Genomic DNA, 20,400 nt, shown 5'->3' with positions numbered 1-20,400 from the left:
GATCCACTATGCAGAACAGTCGAATATCAGAGTTGGAATGTTCCTTCTCCTTTCTTGTGACAGTTTACCATTAACTTTTCATCAGAGGTATCCTTTTAATTCTGCCAAAGAAGATTCCCCTATCGATTAGAGTGGGTAGTCTGTCTTCAGTGTTTATATCCCCGGCATCATGTATAAGTCTCTAATTTGTAGTCCCTTTTCTGTTATCATCCCTTTGTTTCGCTCCCCCAAGTGGGTCGGTGATTGGACGGCGGATTTGAGCTCGTCCTTCATCACCGTGGCAACGGCGTCTTCCACCCGTTCCACGTTATCCGAGAAACTCACTCGGAGGTAAGACGCTGCGTGCACGTTTTTCTTTACTGTACAGGCTCGATTAGTGTTCTGCTACCGCTTTTTATCAAAGATAAGCGGTAGTATAGAGCCTGCTCTGGGGCTAAGACAGATTGCCTACTCTTTCCGTTACACGTCTGACACCAGCGCTTTGGCTTGCTCAATTTACACATGAGGTCTGGGGCTTTTGTACAAAATCCTGACCATGTTTTCATTGCTTCTTTATCCTGAATATAGTTACTAGGTCTGAATGCAATGACTACATGTATTTTTCTGCGCTGACACTCATCATTGTCTCGTTCACGTACCATAGTACATATCTTATGTGTGTTCGGGTTTGTAGGAAACTGTGAATCAGCTTCAGTTTCCTTCTTAGACATAAATGCGCCAGTTGCTTTATTTGTAGAGATGGCCTAGATTCTTCTTTGTTAGTACTCGCTTATGTAGGTACATTAATTGATGCTCACACCTTTTTGCCCTATAATGCCAGTTGGTGTTTATGAGGTGTTAATGTGACATACTTTGAAATTGGATGTGACTAGTTCATTTGCGCTGAGTCATTTCGGTATAATCAGAACCCCTTTTTTTCTTTCCACTTTAGGAAGTATGGCAAATCGCCAGGATGTCCTTATGTAAGAGATACCTTGCCTCCACAACAGGTGGTAAGCCTACATAGAAAATACTTTTTCTCTCCTTGTTTCTTTTTCAGATGTTTTCTCTCTTGCAACTGAAATATACTTATTTCCTTTGTCTTCTTTGTTTTGCGTACTAATATTTTCATTTTGCTCCAATATGCAAGTAAATTTAAGATACTAGCAACATATTGCAATGGTATTGTTTTTGATTCCAGGCTTCGGAGACGTGGAGGACTCAATGAATAAATAAGTGAGTATAATCTCACCATTAGATACCTGTACGATATCACCTTTGATACCCCCCCTTCTTGGAATGGAGAAGATTATGTGCAGTCCTGAAGAAGCGCCAAGAGATCTGTTAAGACGTAAGTAGGCACAAAACATGTTGACTTACTTGGTAGTGACAAAAGTAGCACTCCCAATCACTTTTTTGAAAGAGTAAAGGGCCATTATTCCCCTTAAACTCTCCGTGTTGTTTTTAATCTTGACCAACATCCCCTATCACCAAGTAAAATAAGTTCTTGAGGATAGTTGAGTCAATTTGAATTTCACGTTTTCTTTGCACTTTTTTCCTTTTCTCTCCACTGGTCTGTTCAACTTAACTCAGAAGTTGGCCTAGTGACCCCTTTGAGGGTCCCGTCAGACATTGCAGTGCCAGTCTGGTGTGGAGCAAGCCTGATGATGATGATACCTGAGGGCCCTTGCTTCTGAGAGGGCTCTTTCTTCTGATTTACCTGTATTCCCCAAATTTGTTTTGTTTGGAACTATTTGTTATCTCTTCTTGGAACAGTGTACCTTTTTTGATTGTTATGTTACAGCAGGGAGGTCGTACACTGGACCAATTAACCTCCTTGTCCCCATTTTTTGTGAGTCAAACAGATATAGCCAGGGCAAAGCCTACTTGAAAAGGAAACCCTAAACTACCCTCCAGATGCAGACATCACTCGCGGCTGGCTATATGATGCCTATTGAACTCATCCACCCTAATGATCATGGAGTCCGCCAGGGGGTTAACTGTCAGGGAAATCCCTTTTAGCCAGACTTGTCCTATAGATCAATTGGAAAGGATTGTAACCTGGTGTTTAAGCTGGACTCTATGCTCTTGCTTGCTCTGAAGGTAGTGGCTTGTTTGTGCCATCATCAGTGATAATCCTGCACAAAACAACCCAAGAAACTAATAAGCATAGCAGGAGTGCAGCCAGTGCAGCAGTAGGAACCTGCTCCAGTAGGGAATAGCTGCCCACTAAAACACCAATATCAGCTCTTTCAAAGTGTGGCCAACTGGTTAATATTGACCACATGTCTCATCTTATGCACACAGTAAACTGCCTACGTAAAAGCAGATGATCATTTTTAGGTTCTTCTGCTCAGTCCTCATAGTCTTGCGGTGAAACAGTCATATGTTTCTTGAGAACAAGATTGGTGTTTATTATCCAGATTGACAGCTTCGATCAGCGAGGTTCAATTTATTGGAACTATCCCTCTATATGCCTTAAACACCTTAAATTCCAATGGCTCATGTTACATAATTCTTTGCCCTGGTGATAAAAAATATTGATTGTCACCAGAGACTGGGTTTTCAACATAGCGCAAGGCCACAGCTTCCAAAAGAATGCACTTGCACTCAGAACAAACATTGTAAAGGTAGCTGCTTCCCAGAAATAAAACAAAATGTAACATTACTGAAAATATCCTGAGAAGGCAATCAATATGTATGCCTGTTTCTGTACTCCTGGAAAAAAAAAAGTTGTTCCTTAACGCATGGAGATGGGAGCCCATGCACATATGAATCCTCCCTGTTAATGGAGAAAGTGCATGATCAAAACAGTCCGAAATAATGTGTATGTTCAAAACAGTTCTTAAGTGCCCACAGGACTATGGATTTTCTATATTTACAGAACAGTCTACTTTTGTTTGATTAAAAATAGATACACAATTCAAATATGTACCTCGCAGAAATTAAGCACATTAGAAACGGAAAAACATAAGGTATCTTACATCTATGAACACAATGATTTAAGCCGCTGATCAAAAAAACACTGATTAAAAATAAAATATATAGATACAACCAAAGGAAGCAATTATTTCAACAGAACGTATTTCTACCACTTTTTGTTGCACTGCAATTAATATATTTGCCAAGTCATCTGTACTTCATCTATTTTTAGATGGAAATAACTCTGTCTTTCACATGGGCTCCTTTGCCCCAACAATAATACTCAGCTATGTCACTTTCCATGTGACAAACAAGTTTTAGGGAGGCGTAGTCTGAATATTGCTTACAGCCTAACAATGCACATTGATCCAGATATTTGCACAGCAACCTAATGGCTTCCCTAATTTCAAAACAATTTAAAAGGTATAATTTCTGGGCAACTTTATGTCTACTTTTATCATGCAAACAGAGAAACGTACTCTTACAGTGCCTCAGCTACCTATAGTCCACAGGCTTTTTTTCTTTTGTCAACTCTATAGGGAAGCTAACAGGACTGGAAACAGCTTTTATAGTTATTAGTTGTGCATGCATGTAAAACACATGCAAGTGGTAGTTACACAGCAGTAGTTTATACACATTCATCCCTGCATGAATGTTTGCTCTATCAAGTTCCAAACAGACTCAACTGGTATGTGGTTTTAGGCTAAAGACTGAAGGATAGCTGAGGAAGGTACTGGGAAAGGGCCAACAGACTAAAAATAATAGAATTGTCATGTGATCAGACAATTTCCCGTGCTCAATTTTGTGAATAGATTCGACAGCAACTGAGGAGGAAAGGGAAAAGAGGAGAAGGAAGCATCAGTCAAATAAATCCTAGACAAACAACGTGTCAAGAAATTCCAAACCACTTTAAGCACTGTTCCAAGAAGAAGCATCAATAAAAAAGTATGGGAGGAGTGAATGAGCAGTAGCCCACATAGCTGCTCAACATATGTTGATGACTAATACGTTGCCAGGAAAAGCCAATGATGTCACCTTTACCTTGGAAGAGTGTAGTCGGAAATGGAATGAAGGATGCACTTCATAGACGTGCAACAGTGAGTGATTAAGCCTCTGACAATAGTTGCTTTAGCTGCCACATTGCTGGCTTAATTTCCTCCAATTTGGAAGAGAAGTGCAACTTTGTCAAGATTATGCAATATTTTCTCAGGTACAGAAGCATGGGACTATGATGTTCTCTCTCTGTAAAACAACTCCACCTTAGATTCAGTTCATCTCTTGAAAGAAGTATTTCAGTTCTAGGAAGATTTCCATCAACTCCAACACCTTTATGTACAAATACAAATTAGACAAATCTCATGAAACACTGATGGAGAACTCTTTGCAGTACATTTATACCCAAGCTGTGGACCAAGAATTTGGAAGTATGTTGACACCATGGATCGCAGAACTAGGATGAACTGGGAGTGGCATCCAGACTGTATATGTGACCAGCTGAGACTGCAGCGAATATACGTGGAATATGTAATAAGTTACAACTGCTATGCAACACACAAGCTCTCATAAGACTCAGGAATCACAAGGTAAGTCATTGTCTTGTTCGCCAAGAACTGGTTCCTTATCTGACGGATGATGAGTACCCTCAAGGGAGAAGGGAAGGCTTTCACCAAGTTGAAGTCAAGAATGCTCCCTAGTAATTGAATAATTTGGAATGTTGCCAAACAGGACATGGGAAAGCTCACTGAGGACCTAAGAATGTATGAGATGCTGAGTGAAAAGGCTAGCTCAGACTCTGCTTCTTCTGTGACACTGCCTGTCAGAAACAGTAGTGACAGCAGTGGGCCTTCTAATGTTGCGAAAGGGCTACCATTGTGACCAAGAGCTTGGAAAAAACAGATAGAAAATGGAGATACCAAATAGCAGCATTTTTTAGTAGTGCTGATTTCTCAACTGTAGTGTTAATGTGCCACAATGAGATGGAGATACTGCATGTCTTTTTTTAGGACGTATATGGAAGTACAAAAAGGTTCACTAAGCAGAGCCAGTGGTTGTTTTGGACAGCTTGCAGAGTCTAGCCCAAGGTCACAATGGGAAGAATTGGGTTCAATCACAGACATCTAGAATGAGACCGTCTCTGCTTTCCTTGCAAGAAAATATTGGAAGCTGTAAGTGCCACCTCATTTCAACTCAGTTGACCTTCTAATGAACAGCTTCCTTGCCTCCTACAGAAGATACTAGGATGTTCAACAAGACAAAGGTGGCCTTAGTTTAGGTGTGAAGTGTTTGCCCAACATCTGTAGTGACATCTCATATACATTTATGGGTTGTCCTTCCCCCAGCCCCAATGAGATTTCAGGTAGATCATCGTATATTCTTCTCCCTTCTGTTCCCAAATGGTGTAACAAAATAGCTTGTTTCCTTACAGGACCATATTTGTCTCCACCTATAGTTAATATATATGTATACAAATGTTTGTCCATCTCTTCCAAGCAATTGTTGGTTGCCCAGGTAAAGGTAAAAAATAGGTGGTGCTGATAAGCTTTGTTCAGACATACTTGCAAAGCAATTAAATATACCAAACTACCTCAAAATAAAAAAATAACAAGTCAGAATAATAAGCTAAAATAATTATCTAAAATAATAAATTAATATTGGCAACAAACAATTCCTTTCCAATATGACGCCGCTTCTAAAGTCTTTCTTTCACTTGTTCATCTTCACGCTTCATTACTCATTGTTGGTCTAGTGTTCTATATGCAAGTAGTCCTCGTTCTGTCTCTATGTCCGAGTAGCCCTTTTTCTGTTTCTGTTTCCAGTGACCGAGGCTGCACCAGCACCAATGTTGTTGGTATGTAATGCACAGTATGCTTTCTGTCTCCTGGAAGTCTTCGTGGATCCAACAAGTTACCGGAAAGCGCGCTGCATTGCTCAACCATTATTGTAATCTGGTGTATCATGTGTGGTGTCAATGCTTTCTTATGAGGCATGTGGTGACACTGCACATGTTTTTGTAAAGCGTGTGTATCGCGTGCGGTAGCAAAACAGTATTGTGAGGCACGTGGTGTCATTGCGTATTTTTTAAAAAAAAATATATATCACCCGCTACCATAAAAAAAATAATTACAGCCACACATCACTGCAAATCCAGCATTGATAGTCCAAATATAAACCTGGTCACATTCAAAAGCCACAACTGGAAGTAGTTAATGTTCTCAGCAATTAAAAAAAAATCTTAGCCAAGTCATAACTGTTTGTCAAATCCAAGTCATTTGATATACAGGCACAGGATCGATACAACTTACAGTTTTCTCCTGTTTCTTCCTTTTTTCTACTACCTTATGTATTCCAGTTAGTATGGTTTAACCGCCTTCTTTAAGTCCAATAAACCAGGAGCTGGGAGTTACTCATATGTTCTCTGACCCCTGCTCAGAGTCCCTCGTCGCCAAATTTTGTAGTAATTACGCAATTCCGTATGACTTGCTGTACTCTTTATTTATAAGAAATCGTCTTCTACAACACTAGTAACTCCCAGCTCCACTAATAGCTTTCTCCAGAATCCCTCTCTCCCCACATTCTAAGTTATATCATCAAGAAAGCTCATACAATTCTTCTCCTGCAAGCACATCTCTACAGAGTCGTAGCCAAGGACAGAGAAAAGCATGAGACAAAATATGTATCTGTTTCAGTGGAATTAGAAGGAGTTTGGTAACTTCTGGTCCTATTGCTCCTAGTGTCATACAACTCTGACTGGTACTTCTCTCAACTCAAGTCCCCTGCCTCTGAGTGAGGGACAGCCAGGGGCTAAAGCTGCAGGAGCTGATGTCTCTTGGTGCTTCTGCTTTTTTCTTGTGTCTCGTGTTTTGCGGGAGACTAAAGGTGCATCTAATACTGGATGAGGCCTGCCTCTTGTGCTTCTTCAGGCAGTGTGGAACTCTGTTCACAGAATGGTTTAACATCCTTCCTCGCAACTGCTGTCTATACCCTATAGGGGGTGGAGGAAGAGTCCTGGAGATGGGTGTAAATGACCAAGTTAGTGATAAAGACCACCAACTGGAGGAACTGGGCTCTGAGGCAGGTTGGCTGCGTGCTTAGAGCAAACTAAGATTTAGGGCCTGATTTAGATGTTGGCAGAGGGGTTACTCCATCACAATGGTGACAAATTTCCCATCCACTAAAATCTAAATCGTATTATGTCCTATGGGATTTAGATTTTGGTGGACGGGTATCTGTCACTGTTGTGACGGAGCAACCCATCCCCCAACATCTAAATCAGGCCCTTAGTCCCCTTACTTGCACCCTGTGAGGGAGAACACTATAGCCTCTAGCTACAAGAGACCTGCACTACCTCACCTAAAAGGACATCCGCATCGAGGTGAGGTGGTGGGAGCAACTCAACAGTACAATGAATTCTCCAGAGCAAGAGGGGGGTTTTCTTCCCAAAAAGCTTGTGTGCTTCATGCCCCTTCCCTGAACTTCACAGTAGTATGTGGCTGAGATACTTTCGTAAAAGGGAAACAATAGTCCTGTGATAAGGCTCTTTCACCTATCCCAGGTTACTTGCTACACTTGTGTGGGTCAATTACTGCCAACTCTACTTGGGAGGCAGAGGAAGCCTAAGGGGAATGCTTCAATGGTAGAAAGGTTGCAAGCCAAAAACTCACCCAATAGACTAAGTAATCTTTTCGCTTTCTCTTGAAAAACACAAAATAAAAGAACTATAAAAACAATCTAAGACATATACTTTAAGTTTAAAATCATGCACTCATTTTTAATCAAAGTATTTCAGCTTGCTACAAAATCTGCATATAAACTTTGTATTTCTTTATCTAATTTTTCGAATTACTGTTAAAACTTTGTTTTGAAAGCATTAAATGTTAATGTAGGAAACCAAACCTACCCAACGACCAGGTTCATTTTAATTTGCTACTCAACAAATTGCAGCAGACTAACTACAATGTATCCAAACTTTGCACTAAACTACTCAGAGACAAATTCAATAAGGCTACGTGACTCCATAAAATCCAGTGGAAGAGAAATGTGATTTTTCTTGTGTCACCATATTTTTTCAGTATTTTACCGTACAATATAAATTCACACTTTCTCACCCTTAGTGTAGAGTATGTATATGGATAATGGTAAGCAAAGTAGCAGACATCATCTTTGTGGGAGAAGTTCACAGTAAATGTCATGGTGTAATACGACTTCCCTTTCTGGCCACCAGCAGCAATAGAACTTCTAGAAAAGTGATTCCTAGCAATTAAATGAAAGAAAATAAAAAATAAAACATTTGCAAATTACAAACATGACTATTCACAAAACATTTAAACAAGCAGGACATGTTTCACACGGCAGAAGACAAAAACTCAATTTCAGACCTGGATATAAAACATTAAGACATCACTTCATAAAGGATTGTTGGCTTGCAAAAGTGACTCGTGCCAGGAAATGTTCTGACGTTTGCATATGTAATTTACACTCGATTCACAAAGTATTTCAACTCATGTATCTTTAGCCTAAATAAGCCAGCTGTAATAGCATCCTGTTTTCACAAAAGGGTGTGTAGGCAGGAGTGAAAGATTATTAATTCTTTTCAACTTGAAAAGTAAAGACAAATCAAGAGCTTGTTAGACTCCTTAACACTAAACAAACGCAACATACTTAATGCACAGATCATGTACATGTAAGTTCAGGAGGACAGGTGTTACTCAGCTTTGTCATGAGTACCTTTAAAATACATGTGGTAACTCCTGTAGGTGTAGTTTACCCATGCCGTTTGGGAAAGCTGTATTTCTCAAATAGGTGTATATTATATCCAAACATAGGTGTATATTGTAATTTACATATTTTCTTTGTTAAAAGCAAAAGTGTTAAAAAAATCAGTACATTGTTACCAGAAGGGAAACATCCTTTATGCCGACTTTTTTATAACGAAGTCCTGGTTAACGAAAGCGGAACAACGCTTTCTTTAACCACAACTTCGTTATTTTGTGCCTTAACCACGCATGTCCTGAACAACGAACATGCATGGTTAAGGTACAAACAAGGGAGTCGGCTGAGGAGGACGACGCAGATGACGAGGCGACGACTCAGGTAAGTGGGGTTTTTAGGTTTTGGGGAGGGGGGTCAGGGGTTTTAGGTTTTGGGGTGGCGTTGGGGGGTGGGGCGTTTTTGGTTTTGGGGAGGGGGTGGGGGGTCGGGGTTTTAGGTTTTGGGGTGGGGCGTTTTGGTTTTGGGGAGGGGGTGGGGGGTTTTAGGTTTTTGTGTGGGATTGGGGGGTTGGATCGTTTTTGGTTTTGGGGTGGGGTTGGGGGGGTGGGGCGTTTTTGGTTTTGGGGAGGGGGTCGGGGGTTTTAGGTTTTGGGGTGGGGTTGGGCGTTTTTGGTTTTGGGGAGGGGGTGGGGGGTCAGGGTTTTGGGGTGGGGTTGGGGGGGTGGGGCGTTTTTGGTTTTGGGGAGGGGGTGGGGGTCGGGGGTTTTAGGTTTTGGGATTGGGGTTGGGGGGGTGGGGCGTTTTAGGTTTTGGGGAGGGGGTGGGGGGTTTTAGGTTTTGGGGTGGGGTTGGGGTGAGGCATGCAGGATCAATGGGTGCCTGTTACTAATGACTTTACCAGGAATGCCTTTACAACGAAATATCGTTGTTAAGGCATTCGTGGTAAAGGCATTAGTAGTAACAACGAGGTCGGTGTTCCGACCTCGTTGTTTAGGCACCCGTTGTTTTGTCAGTCGGCATTCCGTCGTACAACCTTACCAGAATCATATTGCAGCCAACACTTCAGAGAGATTTTAAAGCATTGTTGTCCAATTGTAATAACAAATATACACAATAGAAATGCCTCAGACGGGCATCTTTTTAGCCATTCCAGAAGTAGGATTCTATAGTTCCATATTATCTTCGTCAGTGCAGTGGGCTCTCAATTTTTCTCAAAAACCTTACATTAAGTTACTAATCGGCTTTCCACTTTCATTTTAGAACTGGCATTATACTGCGTTACTAACAACAGGAAACAGATCCTCGCTCACTCGGTCACCAGAGGCTAAGTGTGACTGGGTACATTTAAAGATGATGCGAAGGGACTGGTTATTATAGAATCCATGCTGACTTATAAACTAAGCTTTTGTTATAACAGCTCTAGCTCACAGATGTGCCTCTGTCTCTTAAGTAAGTCATTCACAGAGGAGGCATGGTCATACGTGCAGGATGGTGGACTGTTAGTCCCAGGGCTCCTATCTGGCACCATGAAATTGGCGGTCATCAGCAGGTCAAAATCTTTGGGGGCCAAAAGCACAGCAGCATCCACAGTGAATATATTGAGCCAGCTTACTGACAGATGCCTGTGGTAACAGAGATGTGGTGTAGAGACCAGGCAGGGCTTGAAAAATCTGGCCCTTCAGTGCAATTTGCCAAAAAGCTAATAAGCGACTGCCTCAGGTACAGCTGTGCTGACCCGTGGGTAAGTGCTGGAGATTTTTGGAGACCTGTGACCATGACGTCATGTAGAGGCCCTAAAGCAAAAAAGTGCAAATAGCCCAGAACTGCAGATTGGGATTTCGGCCTGGCATTGGCCTGAAGGTCGGCTCCGGGAGGGGGAGAGTAGCCTGGACCTGACATGGAGTGGCTCGAGTGGAGCAAGAAGCCCTCAGCTTAATCAAGGTGAGTGTAACCCTGGGGAGGCACTGCAGCACCAGGGACACTTGCCTTATATGGTCAGGTAAAGATACCTGTAGAAGCAGGACCTGGGGCACAAAGGGTGCCTTCCCTCACCTTGGCCCTCAGCGCACCAGTGAAAGCCACCAGAAGCCTGGCCTGGCACCGCAAAGCCGCAGTTCAGGCATGTAGATTACAAATCTCTGTGGACGAGCCTCATGCCACAACTGTAACAGAAACAGAAACACCAAACAACTGCGAAGAAATCATGTTGAATATTAAATTACAGTAAGAGGTCTTCACAACCAACTTGGTCTCATCATGCTCTATGTCCTATAGTATCAATAGATCGGAGACATTCAAGCTTGAAGTTCCTTCACAAGCACCACTCCCTGCAGAGTAGTAGCCTCCTGGCCCCTTAGAGCACATTTATTATGGCTCACAAGAAGAGACTGAGACCCTCATTATGAGTCTGGTGGTCCTAGGACCGCCAGACTCACAGTGGCAGTTGATCACCGCCAATGTGGCGAACGCACCACGGTCAGACCGCCGGCACTGCCACTTTTTCGCCGGCCAACGGCCTGGCAGTGCCAGCGGTCTTAATTTGCCAGGCTGCGCTGGAAGCAGCGCTGCCCTGGGGATTACGAGTTGCCTCTCCATTGGCTTTTACATGGCAGTTGCACCGCCATGTAAAAGCTGGCAAGATGGGGGCCCCATGCACTTCGCATGGGCAGTGCTGGGCCCCTCATGGCCAGCCCTGTTGCGCTTTTCACTGTCTGTTTGGCAGGCAGTGAGAAGTGTGACGGGTGCTGCTGCACCTGACGCACCGCAACATTGCCGCCGGCTCTATTATGAGCTGGTGTCAATGCTGAGGGTTGTTTTTGCTAGGTCGGACCGCCAACCCAGAGTGAACTCGCAGTCAGGTCACTGCACTGGTGGTTTTCTGACTACACAGCTTTGGCGGATGGGCTTTTACGTCCACCCATGTTGTAATGAGGGCCTGAGACTCAACGTTAGGCAGGGGAGGGCGTGACAGTGGGTAAAACATCAGGTTGGCATTGCCGACCTTCACACAAAATGGTCTAGGGAGCAACCACAGAAATCTAGAGCAACCTTTCACAGAAACAAGACATCTGACCTAATGCAGAGAGGAGGGTCCCACTAATCTCTCCCCAGTGGTAGGACTAAATAGTTGAACCATTTCCAGGTGGGGTAAACTCCAGAAAGACTGATAACCTGGATGATATACTGGTCCACTCAACAAGGGAGCGAAAGCTTTGGAGGTCAACTGGCGTTGCCTGGCTTCTCCAGAGTCGGACAACACAGAAATATGGCCAGACACCAAAATAAAAGTGTCCTCTATTAGTGAATCAGAAAGCTAAATAAGTGTCCTGTATTGTACAAATCAAAGCAGTTTTGAACTTATAACACACTGTAAGGGTGGTTTGTAAAGTATGGGAGACTGCATGCATTTGTGCTTGCAACAGGCAATGTTTGTGTTGGTATGAAGGGAATAAATAGTGAAAATCGTCCCACCAAACAATAAAACATCCCACAAACAGCCAATAAAAAACAGCCCATATGCTGACCTGTGAGACCAACTCTTCAGGCACTATTAGACTGAACTAGTCTGACCTTGCACCTCTACAGTGGGGTGACTGTCAGCAGAAGTATAAAATAATCAAATATCAAAGATGTGCTACAAAAGGAAGCCTATTGTAAGACTGGCAGGAGGTAGAAGGATGGTAACAAAATGGAAGACAGAGCGAAAAACCTTGAAGGAAACCTCAACAAACACACTGATGACTATGAACGCTTCCAAATGTGTGAGTTCCAATTGGACTAACATCACATTGCTCTACAGGCAACACGCGAGGACCAGGAGATTAGTCCCTGGTGAAATAATATCTGCATTTGAAGGTTGCCATGCAAAGTGGACCATAGTAATATTCACCAATATTCACTGACCTGTTCAATGCCATCCAAGAAAGAGTGGAAGGAAAAAAATCAAGCTGGACATAGCTTAAAGAGTGGCCCAAATGAGTGTGCTAGTGACAGTACACCTCTTCACAGACCAAACGTCACGTCTAAAGCGAGATAGGGGCCCCGATCACCTTCAATGGGACACGGTTACAGCTTATTCAGGACTTTTCCTCTATAATTCTGATTAAAAAATATGCAGTGGGACCCATCACAGATTTCCTATAATCGAAAAGTGTTAAATGTTGAAGGGTCACCCCTTAAAAGCAATTTTCCAGTAGGACGGGGCAGCAATGCTCCTTTGCCTCTATGAAAGGGGCCCAGGCTATGATGGGTTTTGATGGTGGAGATGGGGGGGAAGCCCACCCTAAAGCAGGAGAACAGTTGATTACATCTACCTAAAAGAGCTGCCACAGCGTCTCCCCAGTCACAAGGAAAATCTTCCTGACATGGTAAGGCTTATAGGAAGCAAAGAAAGGGCGACCTAGCACTTATGCAAGAGCAGCAGGGGACTCAGATGTGAAGTTACTGGTGAACTGAGCGGTGTTGCAAGGGTACTCTGGCTGAGTTGGATTCCTGAAACCACTGAAAAAAGAAATATAGAAAAGCACAAGGGGTTGAGTATTCGGGGGTCAGACAGGAGGCATTGTAGGATGGGAAAATAGTGCCAAATAACCCGAATTATTTTTTATAGCTCCAACTAACTGGAGAGACCTGAAAGACTGAGCGGTGGTTCATGTGACTTAGACATTTGAAGGGAGACACTAAGCTAAATTGATTCAACAATTACAGTTTAGTTAGTGATGTTTAAGATTTGGAATGCTGTAAAAAGGGGGGAGTGTGAGGGGTGGGACTTTACCTCCACGTAAGCACATTGACTTTTACCTGCCAACCACCATTTTAGGAATCAGCACCAAGCCAACCACACCATAGTCAGCGAATTACTCTTCATAACCCCTGAGGCACTACAATGAAGGGCCACCCACTACGATGTCTGGGGATTAAACAATTCAAACAAACATTTCATCCTGCTGCAGGAAATAGTTGCCCTTAAAGTAAATATTTGCTTCCTGCAGGAAATGCACCTTCTCCAGGCAGACCAGTTTAGAATACAATTTCCACTCAACTCTAAGTAGTACACTACATATGAACTCACCAAAAAATTGGAGTGGGGATTCTTATGAACCCACAAAATTGGTTTGTGGAACTTGTCACCAGAATAGAAAATAGGGCAATGGGTTGCAGGTTAATAGTATGTGGGATGGTTACCCCCGTTACTGGCCACTATCTATGCCCTTAAACAACTCCAAGACAAATTCCTGAAACAGGCGAAACAACTGATTTTAGAGGATTCCTCGGGTTCCTTAATTATAAGGGGCAATTTCAACATGGTAATGTATGCTCCAGAGGACAAGTCCCAGCTACGCATACAGGAGACACCTGAGCTCATTGCAGAAGGGAAACAGTGGATTCAGAACCTGGGATTAGTGGCTGCCTGGCAACTCCGTCACCCCTAAGAGAAAGATTACTCATATTCATATTTGTCTCCAGCACACTACATTATACGCGAATCAACTATTTACTGATAAAAAAAAATGCCTCTTAAATATAGTGGAGAAGATCATGGTCTACAGACACTATCACACCATCACCCATTATCAGTGGTACTGGGACCATCAGGAAACCAAGACTCGGGAGATGCTCGCACTTGAATGACTCTCTGATAAGGACCCAGTGGTTTTAGAGGTGATTAGAAAAAAAACATCACAAAGTATGTATCACATAATGACACAAGGAGGTGGGGAAAGTAGTATGGGACATTTTGAAAGTGGTTATCTGAGGTTCATAAATTCAGGATGCTCCCCTCCTCAGGCTGATGTGGACAGTACTGCTTGAGAAACTGAATGCTGAGGGCAACTGGAAGGCTGAAAATAGCTAAAAAATAAGGGCCAGATAGCTTCTCATGTACCTTTTACAAAACCTTCCACAAACTAGTCCACATAAGGGCTAAAGTTTTCATCCAAGAAGTAACATACTCCATGATGGAGGCAAGGATCTCTGTAATCATTAAACTGGGAAAGGATTCCACACTCTGTGCCTCGTGCTGTCAAATATCGCTGTGAAATATCTAATCACAAATGCTCACAAAAATCTTGGCCAACAGGCTAAATGAGACAATGGCCTTGTTAATCTACGTTGAGCAAACAGAACTCATCCAGGGTTGCAATGGTAGGGACAAAGCCTAAATGGTCTTTCACTTGATTGGTAAAGCAAGAACGTGCAGCAGAGGCACTGCCCTCCTTCTCCCAACACACAAAAAACCAATTAATTACCACTGGGCCATGGTGGTGCACCAGGGATGCCACCTCTCAGCTCTACTTTTTACGCTCTCCCTAGAGCCTTTTTCAATAAATCAGGTCTAACCCCTTATCAATGGGAGTAATCTGTGTCTCAACACAATCAAACTCGCAGCAGTCACAGAAGATATTTTAATATCTATAGAGGAGCCACAGCAATCTCTAAAAGCACAGATTCCAGAATTAGAGGCCACCCAGAAATTAGCAGGGTTAGAGATTAATCTCAGTAAGTCTGATGGTCTGGTTCTGGCAGAGTGGAACAAAACTTTGTAATTCATCTACAATCCATTACTTCCTTTAAATGTTCAATGGAGGGCATAGGGTACCTAGGTTTCAGATTCTACACTAATATCTCTGTGTGACTGACAACTCTGCAAACCTGCAAAGGAACGTTAAAATTAGTCTCATGTCTTGGTGAATGCATACACACTCAATAGTTCGCCAAACACCCACTCTCAAAATGATGTTTTATGCAAATTCAATGTATGTTCCAGGCCCTCTCTTTAACACTTAAATATTGTGAAATTGCCCAACTTAAGAAACTGTGCAATTCATATCTGGTCAGGAAAGAGACCTAGGCTAACCTGGAAATCATGCACTAAACGCTCAGCTCAAGGGAAACTGGTGGTGCCCTTCCTTCCTCAACTACGTTATATGGTGTAATGGTTGAGGGGCAAGTCAGACAATCGATGTTGCTCACCTGTCCCATGGCCTACATTCCCAGGGTCCCGATGGCCAAAACCTATACATATCCCCATTCACCAGATGAGTGGGATCGCCTAACACACAAAGTGGAATTGACCACCTTCCTAACTCTTCTTTAGCCATTATTTGGCAATACTGATTTTTCTCATGGAGTGGACAGGCACATCTTTCATATATGGAGAAATAAAGGGTGCTTCAAGGTAGGTGACCTATTCAGCAAAGGGACAATTAAATCTCTAAAGCGATGAAAAACTATGCCATTAAATATTTACAGCTGAGGCACTGGACCTTACACCCTAAAACCAAGAGAGGCGCAAAAAGAGCCCTCATGCTCTTCATGCTGATATTGTAACAGGAGCAAATAATTATGCAAAACACTCCAAGGCAGAAAGAAGTATTATACAAGATAATTTAGAATTAGCACCATACTCCAGGTAAGCTACATAAAATAAACCATCCAAATTGAGAAAAATGTTGGAGGGGCTGTGGAAAGGCGGGCACAATCTAACACAAACTATAGTCACGTCCAAAACTTTAACAATATGGAGAGGCGGCGGAAGAGGAGTTCCTGGAGGAAGCACTAAGATGACAAGGAAATAAATAGAATGGTGCCCCAAAACAGTTATCTTGGGTCAGCCGGAATAGATTTATCCTCTACAGCCAGCCACAGGAAAGATAATCCCTCATCTTTTACTGGCCGCTAACAAAGTTGATTCTACTCTTATGAAGTCAAAACCAAAGCCCAGCGACTGACCTCTGTCTGCAGAGAATTTAGTGGTTATTAGGGTATGAGAGGTTTGCATAAATATTGCAGCACCCAGCTTCATGTAATTGTTTGCTATGTCTCTTAATAAGGTGTTCCGTGCTGAGCTCTATGTGTTCTCATCCTGCATTCCATGTTTTGTATTCTAAGTTGCTGTTTCTGTTTTGAAGCAGGATCTATCAAAATCAGATGTGACTAATCCTGCGGCTGAGATGTTTTAATAAAGATGATTTGCACCTTACTGAACAGGTCTTTTTTTCTAGTTCAATGCTGCATTTTACACAAGCAATGAGTGGAACTTCCACTGCTGCAAGAGAGAAACCAATAAATAATGTGCCTGGTGTAGTGTGCACTCATTTGTAAGACACAGCTTGACCTTCGCACCCACAGTCGTGGAAGCACATTACATGATCACACAAATGTAACATAACTTGACTTGGTGGCCATTTTGGATGCTAGCATAGCTCTTTCCTTGACAAAATGTATGTCTACACTTCAACGATCGGTGATGCCCACACCTTAACATTAAGAAACTGTGCCTTTACTGTACATCAACGTTTTGTCAGTTGTGATGTAAACAATATTTCAAAATGTGCAATTATTGGAGGCGCGTTACTTCTGAGTAACACCATTTATCCTCATTGCTACAACTTTGAATATTTGTTGCACATTGCACATCGAAGAATTGTAACTGTTAACTATTTAGGCTCTAAGAGCACATTAATTTGAGGAAAATCTTAGGGTTTCCCAGGTGAAAGAAATTGCACCTTTCAAAGCCTTTATAAGATGCTGCACTCCAGAGTAAACATGTTTTGGTGCACACAGGGAGGGTTTTATTTATGGTTAGTATTTCAATAGGTTGTAAATGCAAGCTCGCTGAGGAGTAAAAGCTCTTCCATCTTAATGCTTATGCACACTGCATTTTCACATAAAACATTTGGTGTTAAATATCAGCTATATTGGCATTCTCATGTTCTCTTGCAAATATTTATTTTACCTTGTTTACCATGCAGAAAATACCAACTTTTCTTTTATTGTTGTCTTCTCTTCGTGATCCAGCAGTGAAATGGTCCAAGTGGAAAAAGGTCATTATGTTTCTGTGTTTCTCTCTAATGTAGCCGAAGAATGAAAAACAATCCTGCTTAAGCATTGCTTAAGAGAAGAGGAACAGGAAACTTTTGATAGTTGGCCAAAGGTAGACGATAATGATGCAGAAAGTTTAAATGAGATTGTGGTTTGTATCAATATATTTGGATTTAAACTTTCTTCCCAAGATCAGTACAATGTTTGAGTGTCATTACATGGATTGTATGGATTCCAGTGAGAATCCCCGGTTCAAGCTTAATGAAGGGTTTACGAAGAATGTGTTTCCCCTGTGAACCAGCACAAGTCAGGGTAGAGTTTCACAGTGTATTTAGAGAGGAGATGGATATCTTAAAAACATTGTGCAAAAGATTCTACTTGAGCCAGGATGTAGACTAGTCATGTTTAAGGCTAGAGGCATGCCATATGCTGAGGGTGTACAAGATGAAATTATAAAACCAGTAGAATGTTCAGATTGTTTTCATCCAGTGGCGGGGGAGCATAAAGCCTTTGAAGAAATTAGTCTATGCTTCAATTTTAGAGCATTAAATAGAGATGTTCAGGAACAATCTCATGCAGGCCAGGTTCTTCCACACTCAGTAGTAAAATCTAACAGCTACTAGCGACATAAAGCAAAATTAATGCATGAAAGTTTGTTTAAATTTCATTGTAACTGACTTGTAATCAGGTGGTTAGTGGTGGGGCAACCAATGAACACCAAGACAGAGCTATTGCTCTGGTGGCAAATAGCACAAGATTAAAAAAAAAGATTGCCCACTTTGTTTGGGCTGGGTTGATGAAAAAAGCCAAACAGAGGGCCTGATTCTAACTTTGGAGGACGGTGTTAAACCGTCCCAAAAGTGGCGGATATACCACCTACCGTATTACGAGTTCCATAGGATATAATGGACTCGTAATACGGTAGGTGGTATATCCGCCACTTTTGGGACGGTTTAACACCGTCCTCCAAAGTTATAATCAGGCCCAGAGTGTCTTACTTTGTGCAAATCAGTGATTTCTAGTGTTTCTTACATGACCGTGGTGATGTTCTTCCAATATTCAGTGATAGCATGGCATTCCCATATCAAAAGGAGAAATCCCACATTGCTAAGCTTATATATACCTTGAGCAAAATTACACTTGTGAATATATTTTGGTAAGCCTTTTGGGGGTTAGGTTGCTCTTTGGTCATAGATGAATATAATCGCTCTTTTTCCTATGTCCTGTCCCCGCTGGTGACATAATTTCTCTTTTAGTTTATGTCATGGAGTCTATGCCTTTATTATAGCCATTTGACTAGTCATTTACATTCCTCAAAAATAAGCACTCATTTTAACAGCCTGCGTAGTTTGTGGATTGATCTTCCTCCACTTTGTTGCTCCACTGTGGGTACATAACCCTAGTAAGGGAGCCATAGAGCAGAAATTGACCGATCGGTAAGGCATGCATGACTCCAGTAAGGGAGCCGTAGAACAGAAATTGACAAATCAATAAGCCACCCGCCCACATGTGTTGTTGCAAGGTTTCTAATGCCCATGCAGTGCAACAGTGGCCAAATATCTCTATTTCAAACCTCGCTCATGCCCCATGTTGTGCAGTCGTGAAGTAGGCCAGTGGTTTGGGCAAGGATGCCACTGGCAGGGAAGGGAAGGGTGTACAAAGCGGTGTATTTGGTCAACAATGCACTCCTTTTCCAACTTTTAAGCGCCATTCAGAGTAGTCTAGTTCTATGAGTTAAACCACCTCCTTGCCTCAGTAGCAGGCCAGGGATTCTTCCCTCCCTCATGACACTCCCAAATAATCCTGTTTCTTGAAGGTGCCCATACCCCGACCTGGTGCAATATCCACTGCAGTTTAGCAGAAAAGTAACAGTGTTCATAATCCAATGCACCAAGGCCACCTTCGGGTATTGGGAATTTAAGCTGAAGAACTGCACCCCGGGTGTGTTAGAGCCCGATGTCAGAAGAAACAATTCTCTGAACCGTGGCCTGGGCACTCACACTGGCAGATTAGTGAAGTAATACAGAAGGCAAGGAAAAAAAAACATTTTGGTGAGAGCTATTTCACCCATTACAATGATGGGCAATATGTTTCTGAAGCCTGCAACCCCTTTCAGAGATTACATAGGCCACCCTAAGTACACGCTCAGCGGGTCAAAGTTTGAGTGAAAATACATATCAAATAAAATAAATTCAAATAATGTTACAGCATTTGTGCTCCACTATAGGATCTTATAGATTTATGAAGATGCCATTTATGCTGATTTTTGCTCCATCAGTATTTCTACAAGGCATAAGCAAATTGCTGGGCAAGAGTCCCGATCTCAAGTTCTATCAAGATGAAATCTTAATGAGGCTGTGAATGATTTGTGAGAAAGAAATGTGCTGGAGCTACCAAAGGAGAATAGTTTGACATTAAAAGAAAATAAGTGCAAGTTTAGGGATGACAAAATTGGGTACTTGGGTTTATTGTGTCTTCTTGATACTGAGTGCCCCAAGTCTGGTTTAGTTCAAACTATTGAAAAATAAGTGTCCCCTACTAAGAAGAAAGAAATACCTACGTTTCTTGGAACAATGGAATGTTATGCAAAATATATGAACAAATAGTAACACTGGTGAGATCTGCAATTTGTTAAAGAAGGGACTTGATTTTATATGGCTGAATAAGTGTGAGAAAGAAACTGCAAAGAAGGAATTGGTGAATGCTTTTGAATGACAAAGTTTTGAACCCAGGAAATAGTCCAGCATTGTGACCAATGCTGTTATAAAAGGCTAAGGACAGTCATGATGCAAAATAATGTAATGGTAACTTTAGAAATAATGCCTTTGTATTAAGAAGACTATGAGGGGTGTGGGGAACAGAGAACAACTACTTATTAACAGAACATAAGGTTCTTATGGGCTATTAGGGACTAAGGGAATTCAATAATTTTGTATAGGGAACTGGTTTCTCAATATCATCTGATCA

The 20,400-nt window shown here is 42.1% G+C and overlaps 1 protein-coding gene across 7 annotated transcripts in view; it reads right to left on the bottom strand.

Moving 5' to 3' along the window:
- AGTPBP1 (ATP/GTP binding carboxypeptidase 1) overlaps positions 1-20,400 on the bottom strand; it is an 863,873-nt gene that overhangs the window by 226,189 nt on the left and 617,284 nt on the right. For all 7 annotated transcript variants that reach the window (XM_069229549.1, XM_069229567.1, XM_069229576.1 and 4 more), the window contains one exon: positions 8,007-8,151. In XM_069229549.1, the coding sequence (XP_069085650.1) occupies positions 8,007-8,151 (145 nt within the window). The remainder of the gene's footprint in view (positions 1-8,006; positions 8,152-20,400) is intronic.

The sequence above is a fragment of the Pleurodeles waltl genome, chromosome 1_1, assembly GCF_031143425.1.
Source record: "Pleurodeles waltl isolate 20211129_DDA chromosome 1_1, aPleWal1.hap1.20221129, whole genome shotgun sequence".
Taxonomy (NCBI): Eukaryota; Metazoa; Chordata; class Amphibia; order Caudata; family Salamandridae; genus Pleurodeles; species Pleurodeles waltl.
Note: the sequence above shows the minus strand (reverse complement) of the source record. Positions and strands in the feature narration are given on the sequence as shown.